The 20,818-nt window shown below is 45.3% G+C and overlaps 1 protein-coding gene across 1 annotated transcript in view; it reads left to right on the forward strand.

Annotated features, from left to right (window-relative positions):
* The window catches only part of LOC144694617 (calcium-activated potassium channel subunit alpha-1-like), a 110,142-nt gene that overhangs the window by 67,551 nt on the left and 21,773 nt on the right, over positions 1 to 20,818 (forward strand). Inside the window, exons 18-20 of the mRNA XM_078565217.1 lie at positions 2,882 to 2,975; positions 11,615 to 11,839; positions 12,798 to 12,999. Of these exons, the coding sequence (XP_078421343.1) occupies positions 2,882 to 2,975; positions 11,615 to 11,839; positions 12,798 to 12,999 (521 nt within the window). The remainder of the gene's footprint in view (positions 1 to 2,881; positions 2,976 to 11,614; positions 11,840 to 12,797; positions 13,000 to 20,818) is intronic.

Genomic DNA, 20,818 nt, shown 5'->3' on the forward strand with positions numbered 1-20,818 from the left:
GATAGCCATTATGGAGACATGGCTGCAGGATGACATAGATCAGAACCTTAATATTGAAGGGTATATGATATTTAGGAAGGACAGGAAGCTAGGAAAAGGTGGAGGGGTAGCTCTGTTAATTAATGATGGTGTTAGCACACTAGAGATTGAAGATCTAAGATCAGAAAACCAGGATATAGAAGCAGGTGGATAGAGATGAGAAATGATAAAGTCACTTGTGGGAGTGGTTTACAGACCCCCTAACAGTAACCACATGGTAGGACGGGGTATAAAGGAAGAAATAATAGGAGCTTGTCAGAAAGGTACAGTGATAATCCTGGGAGAGTTCAATCTACATTCAGAAGAAAAATCACATGGGCAAGGGTAGCTCAGATGAGGAGTTCAAAGAATAGTTTTGGGATAGTTTCTTAGAAGAGGATGCCTGGAGCCAGCTAGGTGATACTAGAGCTGGTACTGTGCAACGAGGTAGGATTAATTAATGACCTCATGGTGAAGGCGCTCCTAGGTAACAACGATCATAATATGAATGAATTTTACATTCAGTTGGAGGGAGAGAAGAGTGGCCTAAGACTGGTATTTTAAACTTAAATAAGGGCAATTATGAGGGCATGAAATCAGAGCTAGCTAAGGTGATTTGGCAAATTAGGTTAAGGGATAGGTCAATGGAGATGCACTGGCAGACATTTCAGGGGATATTTCAAGATACACAGAATAGATACATTCCAATGTGAAAGAAAAATTCCAAGGGGAGGACCCACCATCCTTGTTTATCTAAAAAAGTTAAAGATAGGACCAGCTCACCACCACCTTCTCAAGGGTAGGATGGGCAAAAAAAATGCTGGCCTAGCCAGCGACACCCACATCCCATGAATGAATAAAAAAAACTTACAGAAAAAGTATATAAATGATCAAAGGTGGGTGGCAGGTCAGAAGATTGGACAAAATTTAAAAAAACAGCAAAGAATGACTAAAAGATTAATGAGGAGGGAAAAATTAGAGTAAGAGAAAGCTAGGTAGTAATATTAAACCAGATAATAAGAGTTTCTATAGAAATTTCAAAAAGAAAAAGGTTAACAATGTGAGCGTTGGTCCTATAGAAAGTGAGTCTGGGGAATTAATAATGGAAAATAAGGAGATGGCAGATTAACTGAACAGGTATTTTGCATCAGTCTTTACTATAGAGGATACAAGTGACATCCCTGAAATAACTGTAAATCAGCAACTGGAAGGGAGGGAGGAACTCAAGAAAATTACAAATTACACATTAAATTAGAGCGACGGAGATTGAGGGGCGACTTGATAGAAGTTTACAAAATTATGAGTGGCAGGGACAGAGTAGACAGTCAGAAGCTTTTTCCCAGGGTGGAAGAGTCAATTACTAGGGGACATAGATTTAAGGTGAGAGGAGAAAACTATAAAGGTGATGTGCGGTGCAAGTTTTTTATGCAGAGGGTAGTGAGTGTCTGGAATTTGCTGCCAGAGGAGGTGGTGAAAGCAGGTACGATAGTGGTGTTTAAGAGGCAGCTTGACAAATACATGAGTAGGATGGGAATAGAGGGATATGGACCCCGGAAGTGCAAAATGTTTTAGTTGACGGGCAATATGATCGGCGCAGGCTTGGAGGGCCCAAGGGCCTGTTCCTGTGCTGTACTTTTCTTTGTTCTTTGTTCTTTGTACACCAGGTAACTGATACTTTGCAAATTGTTGGAGCTGCAGGCTGACAAGTCCCCAGGTCTTGACTGACTTCATCCTAGGCTATTAATAGAAGTGGCCACTGAGATAGTTGATGCATTGGTTTTAATTTTCCAAAATTCCCTGGATTCGGGGAAGGTTCTATTAGTTTGGAAAATAGCAAATGTAACTCCTTTATTCAAAAAGGGGAGAAGACAGAAAGCAGTCCAGGCCAGCTAGCTTAACATCTGTCACAGGGAAAATGTTAGAAGCTATTATTAAAGACGCTATAGCAGGGCATTATAGAATGCTAATAGAATGTTATCGTTTATTGTGAGGGAATTGAATACAAAAGTAGAGAGGTTATGCTTCAGTTAAACAGGATATTGGTGAGACCATATCTGGAGTACTGAGTACAGTATTGGTCTTCTTCATTAAGGAAAGATGTAAATGCATTGGAAACAGTTCAGAGGTTTACTTGACTAATATCTGGAATGGGCAGGTTGTCTTTTGAGGAAAGGTTGGGCAGGCTAGTGTATTGGACAGGAGTGGGGGGGTTCTTACGGATCACTTTAAATGCAGTGAGCAACCCTGTCAGGTTGCCTCACAATTTTGCATTAAGATGGGTAGGTATGGGATCCAATCTGGTTGGGATCCCTCTGCTGTCAGTCGGGTAGTAGCCTCCATGTCTTTTGGAACACTACTGCTCTCTGGTGGATGGTCGGTTCTTGTTGTACTGCCTGGTGGCTTTTCAACTAAGTGAGGCATCACCCTCACTCTTTCTGGGCTAATTTGGGAACTTTCCTGGTCCCCATTTAATTCACCATAAAGCTTCCAGCCAGACCAATAAATGGCTTCTCAGGCAGTGCCTTTGGATTTGGAGGGGTGCTCTCTTAACTTGTTCCATGTATCCTGGAATATCACTGCCCTCACATGGAGGTGCAGCTCCAGCAACACTCCCTGGTGGCTTTTTGACTGGGGGAGGCATTTCACTTCCTATCTCCTCCTCGGTTTGGGAAATCCCTTTGTCCCTATTTAATATCAGAAAGGAGGTTTCTGCCGGCCATTCTCACTGCAATTTCTTAACCTTTGTCTTTCCTGGTTTAATAGCTTGCTCTAGGACTCCTCAGGTTTACTTTGGGAATATTCTGTGGGGCTGAATCAAGGGATAAATCTCATTTTATTTTGATTTTGCTTTTTTTATTTTCAGGGATGAAGTATTGACAAGTAGAGAGAACGTGAAATTGGATTCGACTGGCATGTTCCACTGGTGCCCACCAAAGGGCATCAATCAAGTAACGCTGGTGGGTACTCTGATTTGGGATGGCGGCTACTATTGAAAAAACTGGAATATCGGGGTGTGTATTCCTGATGGAGTTTCTCCCAGGTGTTTGGCTTCAATGCCAGGGTGGTGAATCCCCCCACCAATAGTTACAAGCAACAGGTCTCTCATTCTCACTGCTCCATTAAATGAGAGACCCTTGGCGTGGCACGTGATCTTAGAATACAGACCCCTCATGAAACAATGTTCCCTCTCCCTTTGGTAAAGAATTACATCGAATTTATAGCACAGAAATAAGCCATTCAGCCCAACTACTCTATGCCAGTGTTTTGTACACCATACCCTGTCACCATATCCTTCCCATCTCCCGCATGTGTTTATCTAACTTCCCCTTAAAAGCCTCTATGTTATTTGGCTCAACCACTCCCTGTAATAGTGAATTCCACATTCTCAGTATTCTCTGGGGGAAGGAAATTTCTCCTAAATCCCCTATTAGGTTGATTAGTGACTATCCGATATTCATGACCTCTGGTTTTGGACTTCTCCACAAGTGTAACCCCTCTGTCCAAGAAGAAGGGAGGGAGAGAGAGAAATCAGGAAACCATGGGCCAGTTAGCCTAAAATCTGTCAAAGGGAAATTGCTAGAATGCATTATTAAGAAGATTATGGCAGGAGGGAAGGCAGTGTGGTAGTGGGATTGTTGCTGGACTAGTAACCCAGAGGCCAAGGGTAATTCTCTGGGAACCCGGGTTCGAATCCATCACAGCAGATGGTGGAATTTCAACTCAATAAAAATCAGGAATTAAAAGTCTAATGACGACCATTGTCGATTGTCGTAAAAACCTGCCTGGTTCACTAATGCCCTTGAGGGAAGGAAATCTGCCATCCTTACCCAGTCTGGCCTACATGTGACTCCAGACCCATGGCACCCACTTTTAGCTGCCCGCTGAAATGGCCTGGCAAGCCCCTCAGTTGTATCAATCTGCGGAAAAGTCCGGTCCCACTGTCAGGATGGAACCAGCGGCACAGTGGTATAGAGTCACGAGGGAGTCCTCAACATTGACTTCAGACCCCATGAAGTCTCATGGTATCAGGTCAAACATGGGCAAGGAAACCATGTACTGCCCTCCCTCAGCTGATGAATCAGTGCTCCTCCATGTTGAACAACACTTGGAGGAAGCACTGAGGGTGGAAAAGGCACAGAATGTACTCTGGGTGGGGTCTTCAATGTCCATCACCAAGACTGGCTCAGTAACACCACTACTGATCGAGCTGGCCGAGTCCTAAAGGACATAGCTGCTAGACTGGGTCTGCGGTAGGTGCTGAGGGAACCAAGAGGGAAAAACATACTTGACCTCATCCTCACCAACCCACCTGCTGCAGATGCATCTGTCCATGACAGTATTGGTAGGAGACAGTCCTTATGGAGACAAAGTCCTATCTTCACATCGTGTTGTGTGGCACTACCACCATTCTAAATGGGATAGATTTTGAACAGATCTAGCAACTGAAGATTGGGCATCTATGAGGCGCTGTGGGCCATCAGCAGTAGCAGAATTGTACTCGAAAACAATCTGTAACCTCATGGCCCGGCATATCCCCCACTCTACCATTACCACCAAGCCAGGGGATCAACCCTGGTTCAATGAAGAGTGCAGGAGGGCATGCCAGGAGCAGCACCAGGCATACCTAAAAATGAGGTGTCAACCTGGTGAAGCTATAACACAGGACTACTTGTGTGCCAAACAGCATGAGCAGCAAGTGATAGACAGATCTATGCAATCCCACAACCAATGGATCAGATCTAAGCTCTGCAGTCCTGCCACATCCAGTTGTGATGGTGGTGGATAATTAAACAACTCACTTGAGGAGGAGGCTCCACAAATAGCCCCATCCTCAATGATGGAGGAGCCCAGCACATCAGTGCAAAAGATAAGGCTGAAGAATTCGCAACAATCTTCAGCCAGAAGTGCGGAGTGGATGATCCATCTTGGCCTCCTCTGGAAGTCCCCAGTATCACAGATGCCAGTCTTCAGCCAATTCGATTCATGTGATATCAAGAAATGGCTGAAGGCACAGGATAATGCAAAGGCTATGGGCCTGACAATATTCCAGCAATAGTACTGTGGATTTGTGCTCCAGAACTTGCCGCGCCCCTAGCCAAGCTGTTCCAGTACAGCTACAGCACTGGCATCTAGCCAGCAATGTGGAAAATTGCCCAGGTATGTCCTGTACACAAAAAGCAGGACAAATCCAATCTGGCCAATTACCGCCCCATCAGTCTACTCTGGATTATCAGTAATGGAAGGGGTCATCAACAGTGCTATCAAGCGGCACTTGCTTAGCAATAACCTGCTCACTGACGCTCAGTTTGGGTTCTGCCAGGGCCACTCAGCTCCTGACCTCATTACAGCCTTGGTTCAAACATGGACAAAAGAGCTGAACTCCCAAAGTGAGGTGAGAGTGACTGCCCTTGACATCAAAGCCGCATCTGACCGAGTGTGGCATCAAGGAGCCCTAGCAAAACTGGAGTCAATGGGAATCAGGGGAAAACTCTCTGCTGGTTGGAGTCATACCTAGCACAAAGGAAGATTGTGGTTGTTGGAGGTCAGTCATCTCAGTTCCAAGACACCACTGCAGGAGTTCCTCGGGGTAGTGTCCTCAGCCCAACTATCTTCAGCTGCTTCATCAATGACCTTCCTTCCATTATAAGGTCAGAAGTGGGGATGTTCGCTGATGATTGCACAATGTTCAGCACCATTCGTGAATCCTCAGATACTGAAGCAGTCCATGTCCAAATGCAGCAAGGCCTGGACAATATCCAGGCTTGGGCTGACAAGTAATGTTCACGTCACACAAGTGCCAGGCAATGACTACCTCCAACAAGAGAGAATATAACCATTGTCCCTTGACATTCAGTGGCATTCCCATTGCTGAATCCCCCACTATCAATATCCTATGGGTTACCATTGACCAGGAACTGAACTGGACTAGCCATATAAATACTGTGACTACAAGAGCTGTGAATTCTACGATGAGTAACTCACCTCCTGACTCCCCAAAGCCTGTCCACCATCTACAAGGCACAAGTCAGGAGTGTGATGGAACACTCCCCACTTGCCTGGAGCGTAGCTCCAACAACACCCAAGAAGCTTGACACCATCCAGGATAAAGCAGCCCGCTTAATTGGCACCACATCCACAAACATTCACTCCCTCCATCACTGATGCACCGTGACAGTAGTGTGTACCATCTACAAGATGCATGGCAGGAACTCAACAAGCCTCATTAGACAGCACCTTGCAAACCCACAACCGCTACCACCTAGAAGGACAAGGGTAGCAGACGCATGGGAACACCACCATCTGGAAGTTCCCCTCCAAGCCATTCACCATCCTGACTTGTAAATATATCACTGTTCTGGGGTCAAAATCCTGGAACTCCCTCCGTAACAGCACAGCGGGTGTACCGACACCACGTGGACTGCAATGGCTCAAGAAGGCATGCCTGCCGACAATAAAGAGGCCTATTAAGGCCCTTAAGCTGGTAATTAAGTTGACTTTTTCGCTGCCCGTCAACCTTACAGTTGGCAGGAGAGCAAATGGGCCAAGCGGCCTTTGCATTTTTAGTGAAACCTCATCCAAGGGTGGGATGAAGCTTCCAACAGTGAATAAAAAAAAACAGTAAAAATTTTTTAAGCTCATTTTTAACATGTCCCTGTTCATGTGACAGAGTCACATGGGGGGAGATGTTTCCCTTGTTTTTCAAATCTTTATTTTGAATTTTTAAATCCTTCAGCTTCCTGAGGCAGTTCTGTGCCTTCAGCGAGCTTTCAATGAGTGCACCCCCTGCGCGTGCGCAGACTTCAGCGCTTGCGTTCCTCCTGCCCCCACCCCAGGCAGCACTGAGGCTCTCAGCACACTCTCAGCAGGCGTTTCTCGCAGGCTGGCCATTAATTGACCAGCCAGAATGAAGTGGTGGTCGAGGGCCTGATCGCCGCGGTGAACCGCTTTTCAGCTGTTCCCAGGCCCGCCCGACGATGGCAAAATCCTCCCCAGGGTAAAATCAGAGGGTTAGTTTATTTTACACACACTCAAAACATGGGGAGGGGGTGTCACTATGTAACCCTGGTACATTCACACAATAAAAAAGGGATAAGGGAAAGAAAGAGATACGGGGGGCAAGGACTAAACGCAAAAAAATAATTTCTTGTCCAGATTTCATGAGTCCAGAATCCAGTCAGTCACTGTCCAATAAAGGTTCTTTCAGTTGGCTTTGTCTGGCAAAAGGTCCTAGCCTTTTCCTAGGAACTTGGTTGAAGGCTGGGAAATAGTTTTACCTTGTAGGCAAAATGCAGGATTCTGTCTGGAGACAAGGCTGTGAAAGGGACAGAGATCAGAGGCAGGCTGCTATAGCCTGGTGTCCTGTTATCTCTTCTGAGGTAAAACAGTAACTGAGGGTGGAACCAAAAAGCTGTATAATTAAAGCAATTCAAACAGCTCAAGTCTCGGTCATGTGTCAGGGCGGATTTCAGATTGAGCCATTCCGCTAACGAAGCCCCTTTGTTCAAACTAATTGTACTTTGAGCAGGTAACTGTGGAACCATGAGCATAGATGAGGAATCACAAATAGCTTTGTCCAGAGCTGGCTGATGCCGACATCTCGCCCACTAGTTCTTTGTGTTGGCCTGGCTGGAACGTTCAGACAATACAAGTCACATTCCAGGAGGTTGATGAGTTCACCTTTGTCCATTGGAATTGCTCTGAATTTTACAGAACTACCAGCATGTGACTAGTGGCCATTTTACCAGCCTAGCAATTGTCCATTTTAAAAAAAAAGAATTTAAACAAGAGAATATGGAAGGGAAACAAATTCCTTTTAGACTTTTTTCTTCATGCTTTCTCACCTGACAGACCATATCTGGAGTGTACTGTGTACAGTTTTGGTCTCCTTGTTTGAAAAAATTATATCATTGCATTAGAAGCAGTACAGAGAAGGTTCACTTGACTCACTTGTGGGATGAAGGGCTTATCTTATGAAGAAAGGCTGAACAGGTTGGGCCTATACCCATTGGAGTTTAGAAGAATGAGGTGATCTTATTAAAACATATAAGACTTGAGAGGGCGGATACCAGGAGGATGTTTCCTCTTGTGGGGGTGACTAGAACTAGAGGACATAGTTCAAGAATAAGCGGTCTCCATTTTACCGTGTGGGTGAGGAGAATTTTTTTCTCCCAGATGGTTGTTTGTGGAATTCTCTTCCACAGAAAGCAGTGGAGATTGGGTCATTGAATTTATTCAAGGCTGAGTTAGATAGATTTTTGATAGACAAGGGGGTCAAGGGTTATGGCGGGTGGCAGACAGGAAAATGGAGTTGAGACCACAACCAGATCAGCCATGATGGTATCGAATGGCGAAGCAGTCTCCAGGGGCTGAATTGCCTATTCCTGCTCCTAAGTCCTATGTTCCTAAATGGAAACTTCTTACAAATGACCATCTGAACAATGACAGATAGGTAAAGACTTCTCTTGTCGATCTAGCCTGTTCCATTCAGCCTTCATACCTTGTACATCGCTGTACAGTATTGGTCACCTCCCCACCTCACACAAAAGTCACCTGATCACAGTCACAAGAACAGCTCAACCCTCACTTGAATGAATTCAGTGAATTGGTGTCCACCACATGAACTGACATCCTGTTTCAAAGGTCCAGTGTTCTCGGGAAAAAGAATCAAAGAGCATTTACAGCACAGAAGGAGGCCATTCAGCCCATTAAGCCCATGCCGGCTCGCTGCAAGAGCAATTCAGCTCGTCCCACGCGCCCGCCCTTTCTACATAGCGCTGTAATTTTTTTGTCCCTTCAGGTGCTTAGCAAACTCCCTTTTAAATACCACAATTTAATCTCCCTTTACCATCCTTTTGGCAGTGCACTCCAGGTTGTAAAGTATCTTTTTCCTCAAGTTACATTCAATTCTTTTGTCAATCACTTTAAATCGGTGTCCTTCTGACATCTAGCCAAGATCTGGCTTTTCAAAATTTAAAATTGTGACCCCGTGCTCCGCCCTAATTTATTTAATTGAAACAAACTATCAACTGGAATAAAATTGTTCTGATTGGTCAGGGGATGTTAATATTTAAAGAGAAATCCAAATACCCAGAAGTTAATCAACAGAACTAAGCTACAAGATTCCATGCTTTCCAAAAAAACCAAACTTTATTGTATTTTAAGAAGTAAACAAAACAAACGCTATAGGTTATGACTTTGCACTGAGTTTTACTCCTTACTTCCCCAAAGTCTTTTCCTATAGGACATACCAATCTTAAAGCTATTTACTTCTGTAGGGGCCATCCAAAAGTATGCCACAGTCCTATGGTAATTACTTTAATTCTCCTCAGCTCCAGCTATTCTCAGAGGTAAGACTTTCATTTTTTTTTCATTTATGACTTCCTGACTGTGGATCCCTCAGTCCCTTTTTCTGGTTGCCTTCTCAATACTTCCAAGCGGATCTGCTGGTTGCTTTCTTTTGCCACAAGACTCCGTGAAGACCACTGTGGACTTTTCCAGTAGCTGCAAGCTAGAACAAATTTCCAGTTTCTGTTCCCTCAAGAAATCCAACCTGGGATTAAACCTCACTCACCTTCAATGCAACTAATGATGAAGTTAGCATTTCTCTGCTTCTATGATAGGCCTGACTAACTGTTATTTACTTTGGCTATCTTCTCTTTGTGAGTTGCAAACTGCACACCCCGGGTCCAAGCTACAACTAAAACTCTCAGAAACCTCTCAATAAATTGAAACCAGAGGATCTCCCTAAGCTCCACCAATCTCCTCGATGAAGTAGCATGCTCTAGGATGTCCTCAAACTAGTTAATTATCCCTCATTTACAATTTCTTCGTTTATCTGAAGAAATAAATAGATTTTACAACCGTTCATGGTTCATTGAATGCTTTAAAATTAATTTAGCTCAAACTCCCAAGACAACACATCTCTCTGAATTACCCTTACTAAAATGATTGCAGATGCCATGTCTTCACCAAAAGGCTCAAAGATAGGTCACTCATTGTTTCAGTTTCTCCGCCTGCCTCCTACTCTGACCTTTTAAATCAACATGGCCCAAGCTTTTGATAAACATCAACCATTCTTTGAATTGTAGTGAACTCAGGCTTATTTGAGCTGCATTTACATATAATGTTTACCAGTTTTAAATCAGGTTTTTCCCCAGTTCTCTACGGTTAAAACTTTAATTCCAGAAACGGAAAGTTACATTCGAAAACATATAAATTATGAGCCAAGTATTCCTGACACAGTTCTCTTCATTATCTTATAAATCTCAATCAGATCGGTTTGAAATTTACATTTCTCTAAAGTGTGGGATCCCAACTCTTCTAGCCTGTACTTTTTACTGGGAGTCAGTCTTGTGGCTGTCCTCAGCATGCTTTGCAAAGCCTCAATATCACCCAGTGTTTGAGGACTAGACACAATATTCCAGGTCAGACCTGACCAACTCCAAAAGCAAAAAGACTGCGTACGCTGAAAAATCTGAAATAAAAATAGAAAATGCTTGAAATACTCAGCAAGCCTATTAGCAGAAGTTCTGATGAAGGTTCATCGACTGGAAACATTAATTCTATTTCTCTATCCACAGATGCTGCCTGACCCTATTTCCAGCATTTTCGGTTTTTATTTAAGGCCTGGTACAGGATGGTGAGTGACTTGGAGGGGTCACTCCCAAGTGGTGGTGTTCCCCTGCAGCGGTTCAAGAGGGCAGCTCATCACCACCTTCTCAAGGGCAACTAGGGATGGGCAATAAATGCTGGGCCCAGCCAGTGAAGCCCACATCCTGTAAATAAATGTTTAAAAAGGGCAAGCAGCATGCAATGGAGAGCAAAGCGATCCTACAAGCAATGGATCAGATCCAAGCTCTGCAGTCCTGCCATATCCAGTTATGAACACTGGTGGACAATTAAACAACTAACTGGAGGAGGAGGAGGTTCTATGAGCCCCACCTGTCCTCATTGATGGGGGAGCTCAGCATGTTAGTGCAAAAGACAAGGCTGAAGTGTTTGCAACCGTCTTCAGCCAGAAGTGCCGAGTGGATAATATATCTTGGCCTCCTCCTGAAGTCCCCAGCATCACAAAGGGCAGTCTTCAGCCAATTTGATTCACTCTACCTAATATCAAGAAGTGGCAGAGTGCACTGGATATAGGTAGGGCTATGGGTCCCCACAGCATCCTGGCTATAAAACTGAAGACTTGTGCTTCTGAACTAGTTGTGCTCCTGGTCATGTTGTTCCAGTGCAGGTGCGATTCAGGCATCCACAAAGCGGAAAATTACCAGGTTTGTCCTTTCCACAAAAAGCAGGAGAAATTCAGTCTGACTGATTTCTGCCTCATCACTCTGTTCTGAACAATAACCTGTGCACTGATGCTCAGTTCAAATTCTGCTAGGACCACACAGCTCCAGGCCTCATAACAGCCTTGGTCCAACCATGGACAGAACAGGGAAAAACGGACTGAATATCCTCCTCCACTCTCCTGTCTATCAGACTTGAGGGACTCAATGGCCTCCCCCCGTTCCCTAACATTGCCATGCTAGGTTTGATCCCGATTGCAATAATCAGGCAGCGAAATGCTGTGCTTTCCAATTTTCCTTTCTCCCAGAATCGTGCAATGGCATCTAGACTGCAGCTCTCCAGACACGTGATCGTCTGCATCTTCAGTGAACTGCAGTGCCCTGGGATAGGCCTGCGCAACTTCGTCATGCCTCTGCGAGCAAGCAGCTTCTCCTACGATGAACTCAAGTCCATTGTGTTTGTGGGATCCCTGGAGTACATAAACCAGGAGTGGTCAACCATCAGCAACTTCCCCAAGGTCTTCATTCTGCCGGTAGGTACTGCAGCAAGAGATACCATTAATCCATGGCAGGCTGATAGATGTGGAGTGTTATTCGCAAACACAGGGAGGATTGATGGTGCATGAAATGCAGCCTTCGGGTGGCCATATATCATCCCCGAGTCAGAAGATCAGGGTTCAAGACCCACTCTAGGACTTGAGCTGATCATTTAGGTTGACACTCCAATACAGTGAGAATTTGTATTTACATCGCATCTTGCACAACCTCAGGATGTCCCAAAGTGTTTTACAATCAATGAAGTATGACTGGAGTGAAGTCACTGCTGCAAAAGAGGAAATGCAGCAGACGTTTACTGCACAGCAAAGGTTCGACAAACAGCAATGTGACAAGTGACCAGATAACCTATTTTTTTGTTAACCAACGGTGCCATGAGACATTTAATATCTATCTGAGAGGGAGAATGGGCATCAATTTATCATCTCATTCAAAAGATGGCAACTTTGACAGGTCAGAACTCCCTCAGTACTGACCCTCTGACAGTGCAGCACTCCCTCAGTACTGACCCTCTGACAGTGCAGCACTCCCTCAGTACTGACCCTCTGACAGTGCAGCAGTGAGTTCTCCACGCTATCCTTGCCAATTTTGATCCCTCAGCCAACATCACTGATAGAAATCTGGTTATTACCACATTGCCATTTGTGAGATCTTGCTTTGTGCAAATTGGTTGCCAGGTTTGCTACATTACAGTAGCTAACTACACTTCCAAAGGCAGTGCCTGATTGGCTCCAAGGTACTTTGGCATGTGCCAAGTTGTGAAAGTTTCTGTATAAGCATAAATCCTACTTTCTCTCCTTGTCCCACTTTTTCTCTTGGTCTGGCTCCATTGGCTGTTCATCTTCAGCAGGGGCATTGTTAGCGTGTTAGAGAATTTGCTGAGAGTTGTGTCAAGGTAAATTATGATGCATAATTAACTCTTGGTGTTTGGTGCAGGGATCACCGTTATGTCGCGCCGACTTAAAAGCAGTCAGCATCGGCTCCTGTGACATGACTGTTATCATCTCATCGAATCGGACCACATTGCAGGAGAAGGCTCTGGAGGACAAGGAGTGTATCTTGGCCACACTCAACCTCAAGGCAATGGTTTTTGAAGAAGCCATGGATTCCAACAATCTGACCACAGCAGTTTTTCCGGGTACATTCTCTTACTGGCTCAACAGATAGAGGAATTTTATAAGGAGTTCACTCGGGTGCTTGGACAAGGTTTGAAATTAAATTGGGAGGGAGATGGGCACCAAACTATAGACATGGAAAAGAGGAATAAAGTATATAAAGTGCAAGTGTTGAACAGTTCTAGAGAAGGAAATAGTCCCATTTCAGATAGCAACAGATGAAGAGGGACTACAAGGAATGCAAAGACAGGTTTAGATCACACAAAGTGTGCTGAATAAGGATGCTGAGTTCCAAGCACAAACAGTTGAATAAAAATGATGGAAACACTGCTAAAAATGAGGACTGGGCACTTCATATTTAAGGATACAAAGCGGTTAGAATAGATGGGGAAGGAAGAAAGTGAAATGGGGTGGCTGTACTGATTAGGGCAAAGATTGTTGTGTTGAAAAAGGAGGATGTCCTTGAGGGGCAAGAACAGAATCCATTTAGTTCGAGTTGAGTACCCAAAAAGTGTTTGAGCACATGGCTGGGAATATTCTCCAGGCTTTCAAATAGTGAGAGAGAGAGAGAAAGAGGAATAAATCTGCAGGAAAATCACAGAGGTGCACAAGCTCTCCAATAGTGATATCAGGGGATTTTAATGTCCCAAATATCGATTGGCCTGGTGTTAGAGTAAAGGGTAAGGAGGGGGAAAGTTTCTGAAATGAGTTCAGGAGAACTTCCTTTACCAGGCGTTCTCAGTGCAACTAGAAAGGAGGCATCGCTTTATCAGCTGCTGGGAAATGAGGAAGGCCAAGTGCCAGTGGGGCAACACTTGGTTAAAAGTGATCATTGTATCAAAAGGTTTGGGTTTGCAAGGGACAAGAGCAAGGAACAACCTCAATAAAACGTAAGTTGTGAAGAGGACATAAGGATGCCACAAGAAGATATATAGATAGGTTAAGTGAATGGGCAAAGATCTGGCAAATGGAGTACAATGTGGGAAAATGTAAAACTGCCCATTTTGGCTGGAAGAATAAAAAAGAAGCATATTATCTAAATGGTGAGAGATTGCCAAGCTCTGAGATGCAGAGGGATCTGGGTGTCCTAGTGCGTGAATCACAAAATGTCAGTATGCAGGAACAGTAAGTAATTAGGAAAGGTAATAGGATGTTATCATTTATTGTGAGGGGAATTGAATACAAAAGTAGCAAGATTATGTTTCAGTTGTACAGGGCATTGCTGAGACTACATCTGGAGTACTGTGTACAGTATTGGTCTCCTTATTCAAGGAAGGAAGTAAATGAATTGGAAGCAGTTCAGAGAAGGTTTACTAGACTAATACCTGGAATGGGCAGGTTGTCTGTTGAGGAAAGGCTGGACAGGCGAGGCTTGTGTCCATTGGAGTTTAGTAGGGTAAGAGGCGACTTGATTGAAACATATAAGATCCTGAGGGGTCTTGACAGGATGTGAAAAGGATGTTTCCTCTTGTGGGAGAATCTAGAGCTAGGGGTCATTGTTTAAAAATAAGGGGTCGGCCATTTAAGACAGAGGTGAGGAGAAATGTTTTTCTCTCAGATGGTAGTTAGTCTTTGGAGCTCTGTTCCTCAAAAGGTGGTGGAAGCAGAGTCTTTGTTTATTTTTAAGGCAGAGGTGGATAGATCCTTGTTAAGCAAGAGGGTAACAGGTTATTGGGGGTGGCAGAAATGTAGTGTTGAGGTTACATTCAGATCAGCCATGATCTTATTGAATGGCGGAGCAGGCTCAAGAAGCTGAGTGATCTACTCCTGCTCCTAATTCATATGTTCATACATATGTTCACATGTCTAAATTGGAAGAGAGCTCACATCAATGGGATGACAGGGGATCCAGCCAGGCTGAAGTGAAAGCAAAGACTGAGAGGGAAATGAACAGAACAATGGGTGATTTTTAAGGAGATATTTCAGGTACAGGCTCAGGATGTCCCAACAAAGGTGAAAGGTGGGGGGGAATCGAAACCAGAGCTCCATGGATGATGAAGGAGGTAGAGGATATGATGAAATAAAAACAATTGCTGTATGATGCATGGCAGGTGAATTCTTCAAGCCAGAACCAGGCCAAATACAATAAGTTAAGAAGGGAAGTGAGGAGGAAAATAAGACTGGCAAAGAAAGAATATGAGAATAGAACGGTAGTTAATTTAAAAGGGAGCTCAGGAATCTTCCTTCGGCAGGTAAGCAGTAAGCGGTTAATAAGAGGTGTTGTGGGGTCCTATTAGGGGCAAAGAGGGTGATATTTGCTTAGATGTGCAGAGCAAGAATAGAATATTTAGTGAGGACCTCGTATCGGCGTTGGCAAAATGGTATAGATAATGGCCAGGGTGAAAATTGAGATGCAGGATGAACTGGAAAGGCTGGCTATGCTCGGAGTTGATCAGTCACCTGGTCTCAATGGCTTGCATCACAGGTTGCCAAAGGAAATGGGGGTGGGAATAATAGGAGGGCTTGTCATAATCTTTTAATCTTCCTTAGATATACAGGAAGTGCCAATGGACGTGAGTGGCAAATGTGACACCATTATTCCAGAGTAAAGCGATTCCTGATAACTACAGGCCAGTTTGTTTAAAATTAATGGTGGGTAAAGTTTCAGAAACAATCATCGGGGAGAAAATCAAGATGGACTTGGAGAGGTTTGAGTTAATTGGGGAGAGTCAGCATGGATTTATCAAAGACAGGTCACGCCCGACTTATCCAATTGAAATATTTTGATGAAGTAACAGAGAAGGTTGTTAAAGGGAGTGGAATGAATGTTTTCGATGTGGATTTCAAGAAAGATTTTGACGAGGTCTCACATAAAAAGCTGGAATCCAATTAACAAAATTGAGGCTGATGGAATAGGAGAGTCAATGTCAGCTTGGATAAAGAATTGGCTTAAGGGCAGGAAACAGCAAATCGTGGCCAATGGTTATTTTTCAGACTGGAGGACGGCAGATAGTAATGTTCCCAACTGGTCAGTGTGAGGACGAGGATTTTTTATTGGAATAGAGTCAAATTTTAAAATTTGCCTCTGGTATCAAACTTGGAGGTGTGGCAAACAATGAGAATGATACCAATCGACTACAACAGGACATGGACAGGTTAGCAGGATGGGCAGATGGAATTTCATACAGGGAAGTGTGAGCTGATGCATTTTGGCAAAAGGAAGGGGTAGAGGCAATCCAGACTTCATGGGCAAAATTTTACAGCCCCTCCTGCTGGTGGGATTTTCCGATCCTGCCGACGTCAAAGGGCTTTTGAACGGCTCACCGCCCCACTGTGATGGGGTCATAAGATTCTGCCGCATGAGTGTGCAGGGGGATCTGGGGGCTCATGTACAAGCAGGATGTTTTAAAAAGAAATAGGGAATCTTCCGCATCGTTAAATACGATAAAGATAGACCTGAATTTTCACTCTTGTATCGAGTGCACAGAGTTGGGAAAATTCCCAGCTCCATGAACCTGACTTTTGTAAAAGTGTCCCGGAGCTTCCAATTTCCAGCCCTGGGGTGGTGTGGGGTGTCATTGGAGGCGTGGCGGGTGACCCTGGAAGTCGTGTGGAGGGGGAGACGGACCCAGCATGGGTTGGCGACTTGATCAGGTATAAAAAGCAGGCCCTCAGGTAGGTCCTTTCATGAGCAAGGAAGCCGATGGTTCAAGGTTCATGCATCGAAAGAGACATCACTGAGCAATCAGGTGAATGCACACTCTCTAAATGTTGTCCTACTGACTCCTGACCCTGGAAAAGATGGCCCATCATGGGCTTCCCGTGGGAGGAATTGTGGCTGTTGCTGCCTCTGCACATTGCACTGAAGGAGTATGCTGAACCACTGAAAGTATGGAGTGGTTTCACAAGACAGCCATGGAGATGGCAGCATCTTGGCACCATTACGCCCTAAAGATATTTTGCAGCAACATAGATATTATTCCTCAATGAATGTCTGATGAACAGTGCCACAGTCGTCAGCCCATCCACTTGCCCTCTTGCCACCTATCTATCAAGAAGTAGCCAAACAGGTGATCCTTCACCAAGTCCCTTACAGCTGCACTGGCATGGCACAACAGTGTGACTAAGAGGGAGTCAGCCAGGAGAGTAGTTAGTAGGCGGGAGAATGGCATGCTATTTGGGAGTGACAGCCTCAACATCCATGGCACCATATATTTGTGCAGAGCCATTTCCACCCCCACCTCTCAACAACACTCAGTGATAATATGGAGAGAATGTTTAGCACATGGAAGCACACAAATGTGATTGAGTGCACTGTAAGATAATGCATAGCTCACGGCCCATCTCCTTTTACATTCATATTGCCAGAATGTCACACCGAGGCAATCGAGGTGAAGGAGTGGGTCTGCTGCAATGCCAGGGTTCAGTGAGCAGGACCTACAGGTTTTAGTGGAGGAGGTGCAGAAGAGAAGGCAAATCCTTACCCTGCTGGTCAGCATAACCCTCCCGCCACAATGAGAAAGTCCTGGGTGGAAATACCCACTGCTATAAGCACAGCGAGAGAACACAGACAATCCTTGATACAATGCTGCAAAGGATTCCACAGCTCGCTGCGTTCCAGTAAGGTGAGCTGTTTGGCAGACGCACACAGAGGTCCAAGTGAAGGGTCACATGTGTATTCTGCAGCTGAGTTGTGAGACCTGTCACGTATCTCTGCTAGAGTACTGAAACTTGTGTGTCCAAGCTACTAATTGAGGTGCACACAGTGCAGATGTGAATGAGCAGTGTGGTGCGCAGACACATTAAGAGAATTCTTCCAGCATGCACTACATATCAGGCTAACATAAAATCATGTTGTCTTTCCAGTATAAGAAGGCCCAAAAGGCCAGGCAGATGGCCCAGACTGGGGTTGGCTTAGAGAGGCTGCAGACAATTCATTCCGTTGAGCAGACAAGCCATGGACGTGGCCAGGGTGCCTGTCCAGTTGGCTGTCTGGCAATGTGATGGCGAATTGCCCATAGCAGGTGATAAAGGTGTTGGTAAAGGCACTTTAGAACAGAGTGGTAATGTTGGAGAAAATGCTGTCAGTTCACTGAGCACGAGGGGATGTTGGCAAGAGAGGGAGTGTAAGGATGGGTTTGCATCATAAGGGCAGTGTGAGCATGGTTAAAGGCAATAGTGTGGATCAGAGCCTGCTTTCACAACTCCTTTAGTATCTCATAAAGGTGCCAGCTCTGCTTTCTCACCCGCCCTGAGCCAGCTCATCCCTTGGGCATCAGGAGGAGGAAGAGATATCCAAGGAGGCAGCATCACATCAGACTAGCACACTCTCCACCAACTCAGATATGCGGATATTGGAGGGCTGTAGCATGTGTAGAGTTATGGCACAGGGTGAAGGGCAGCACACCAGAGTACAGGAGGAGGTGTTAGAGTCAGAGACACCTGTGCACAGTCTTCCTCGGAGGAGGGTGGAAAGTCATGATGATGCTCCAGTAGGCAGGAACATGGACCCTCAGGAGTTGCCTTTTGGGGCAGAGTTTTTGGACAATCAAATGCAGATGTGAGGACATCTGGTGGAGTTCCCTGAAGCAATGCAAGCTCATGTACTCACGTAGCTCACATGAGTGCAGGAGTCCACCGCCATAATGAGCTCCACATTGTCCCAGGGGCTCAGCCGCATAAGCTCTGACCATTAGAGGTTGGCAACTCTCATGGAGAGACACAAGCAGCAGCACTGGGAGTGGGTGCATGAGCAGCACATCAACATGAAACGGGTGCAAGGCTAACTCAGTTGCCTGGCTCGGTCAGCTCAGAGCACGACTGCTGACATCCACAGGATACATGAAGAGCTGGGTAGCCTGAATAGGACTGTTGACTGTGGGCACAGGATGGCTGGAGTGGACGAATGCTGCACACCAGCAGCCAACCCCATCAACCTCACCTGAATGCCAACCTAGGCCAGTGTGGAGAGAACTGAAGAGGGTAAAGCTACGAAGAGCTCCTCAGCAGCCTAATCTTCTTCCACCTCCCCAGCCCCTCCATCAGATGCCAGTGACTGTGGCTGCCCATGCAGAGATGCAGAGGTCGCAGTCTGACGGAGATCTCCAATGGATGCCTCTATGAAGAGGCTGGGCACTGGGCTCTTCATTGCCCATATAGAACAAGAAGTGAGCAGACTGCCTCCAGCTCCTCTGAGGCATTGTAGGAGAGTGCGTGAGTGCAGGGTGCCATCTCGCCTACAGCACTAATGGGTTTACCATGCTTACACTTCTCACATTATTCATATCACAATTAAGCACTTTTTGAATACATGTACGTGCACTCTCAGGTGTCTCGGTGTGTGTTTGTACAATACAAATCTCAGTGAGAACGCTAACATTATGAAGGATATTCTTACCAGTGACACTGAAGACATCATGCTGAGGTCACCTCACACTGAGGTCACAGCTGGAGCAAAGCTGTGACTGTATTTGTGAGACAGTCAAAGGCTTCTTCCTTTTCTGGTCTTTCACATAAGGTAGTAGGGAACAAAGGGTCAAGAACTGAGATGCTCTTTGGATCATTCGCTGTCCAGCCATGCTTGACTTTCAGGGAGGCTGAATGATCAGACTCAACTATCAGAGTGAGTTCATCAGATGCATTTCCAGCATGAGCACTGGGCGCAACGCAGTCATCTGTATGTCAGTGTTATACAGTGACAGAAGTTTAGGTAACACAGGTCGAGATGCCATCATGGGGAGATGGTGGCACAGTTGTAATGTCACTGAAGTAATAATCCAGAGGGCAAGGATAATTGCTCTGGGGACATGGGTTCAATTCCCATCAGGGAAGCTGGTGGAATTTGAATTTGATTAACAAATCTGTGATATAAGGTTAGTCTTATCATTGATTGTCGTAAAAACCCATCCCTGCCCTTCAGGGAAGGGAATCTACCATCCTTACCAGGTCTGGCCTACATGTGACTGCAGACCCACAGCAATGTGGTTGACTCTTTACTGTCCTCTGAAACGTTCAGTTCAAGGGCAATTAGGGATGGACAACAAATACTGGCTTTGCCAGCGACAGCGACATCCCATGAAGATTGCTCGTCTGCTGTCCCCACTACTATGGATACCTTTGCATTCCAGGTGGCAGAGGCTGTGGTTTGTAAGGGAGCTGAGGTTTGTGGGGGCAATGCATGTAGCATATATTGCCCACTCCTGAAACTGGTGAATGGTTGATGTGCAAGGTCATGCAAAGAGCATGTCTCGCATAGCTGTAGCCTCACCTGTGTAATTTGCATTCTCTGCATGTACGTTGGCAAATACAATCATGTCCGCAGGTATTGGGTGTGAAGTCACAATTCCTGCTGGCATACTTGGCATTGTGGGCATGGTTTGAGCAGGCACAGGGTGACGGCTTTGGTGCCTCCTTGACAGCCATTGATGGTAATGTGAAGGGTCCATGTTGTGAAGCACTTCTCATGCTGTGTGTTTCCAATATGTTGAGGCCAATGGTTATGATGGTGATGGCTTCAGCCTTCTTTATGTAACTGAGTCAAACTCATTGATATTGCTTTCCTCTCTTGTTTGCAATGGGCATTTCCCAAGTGGCTTCCATGTAAAAGGTTCATAATGTGGAGGGTGCACACCAAGGAATGGCTGATGACAAGTAGTAGATCTAAAAACCCGAGGTGAAATTGTTTTCTACTAGAGCACATGTGGCAATGAGCCCCTCCTGCACAGAATCAGCCCTGACCACATGATCATGCCTCTCAGCTGCTCTGTCATTGCTGCCCTCCTCACCCTCCTCCGTGTCAGATTCCTGGGAATGGACAGAGGCATCCTCTACCTCATCTTCCTTATCATCCTCCTCTGTGTCAGATTCCTGGGAATGGACAGAGGCATCCTCTACCTCATCTTC

This window comes from Cetorhinus maximus, chromosome 20, assembly GCF_964194155.1.
Source record: "Cetorhinus maximus chromosome 20, sCetMax3.hap1.1, whole genome shotgun sequence".
Taxonomy (NCBI): domain Eukaryota; kingdom Metazoa; phylum Chordata; class Chondrichthyes; order Lamniformes; family Cetorhinidae; genus Cetorhinus; species Cetorhinus maximus.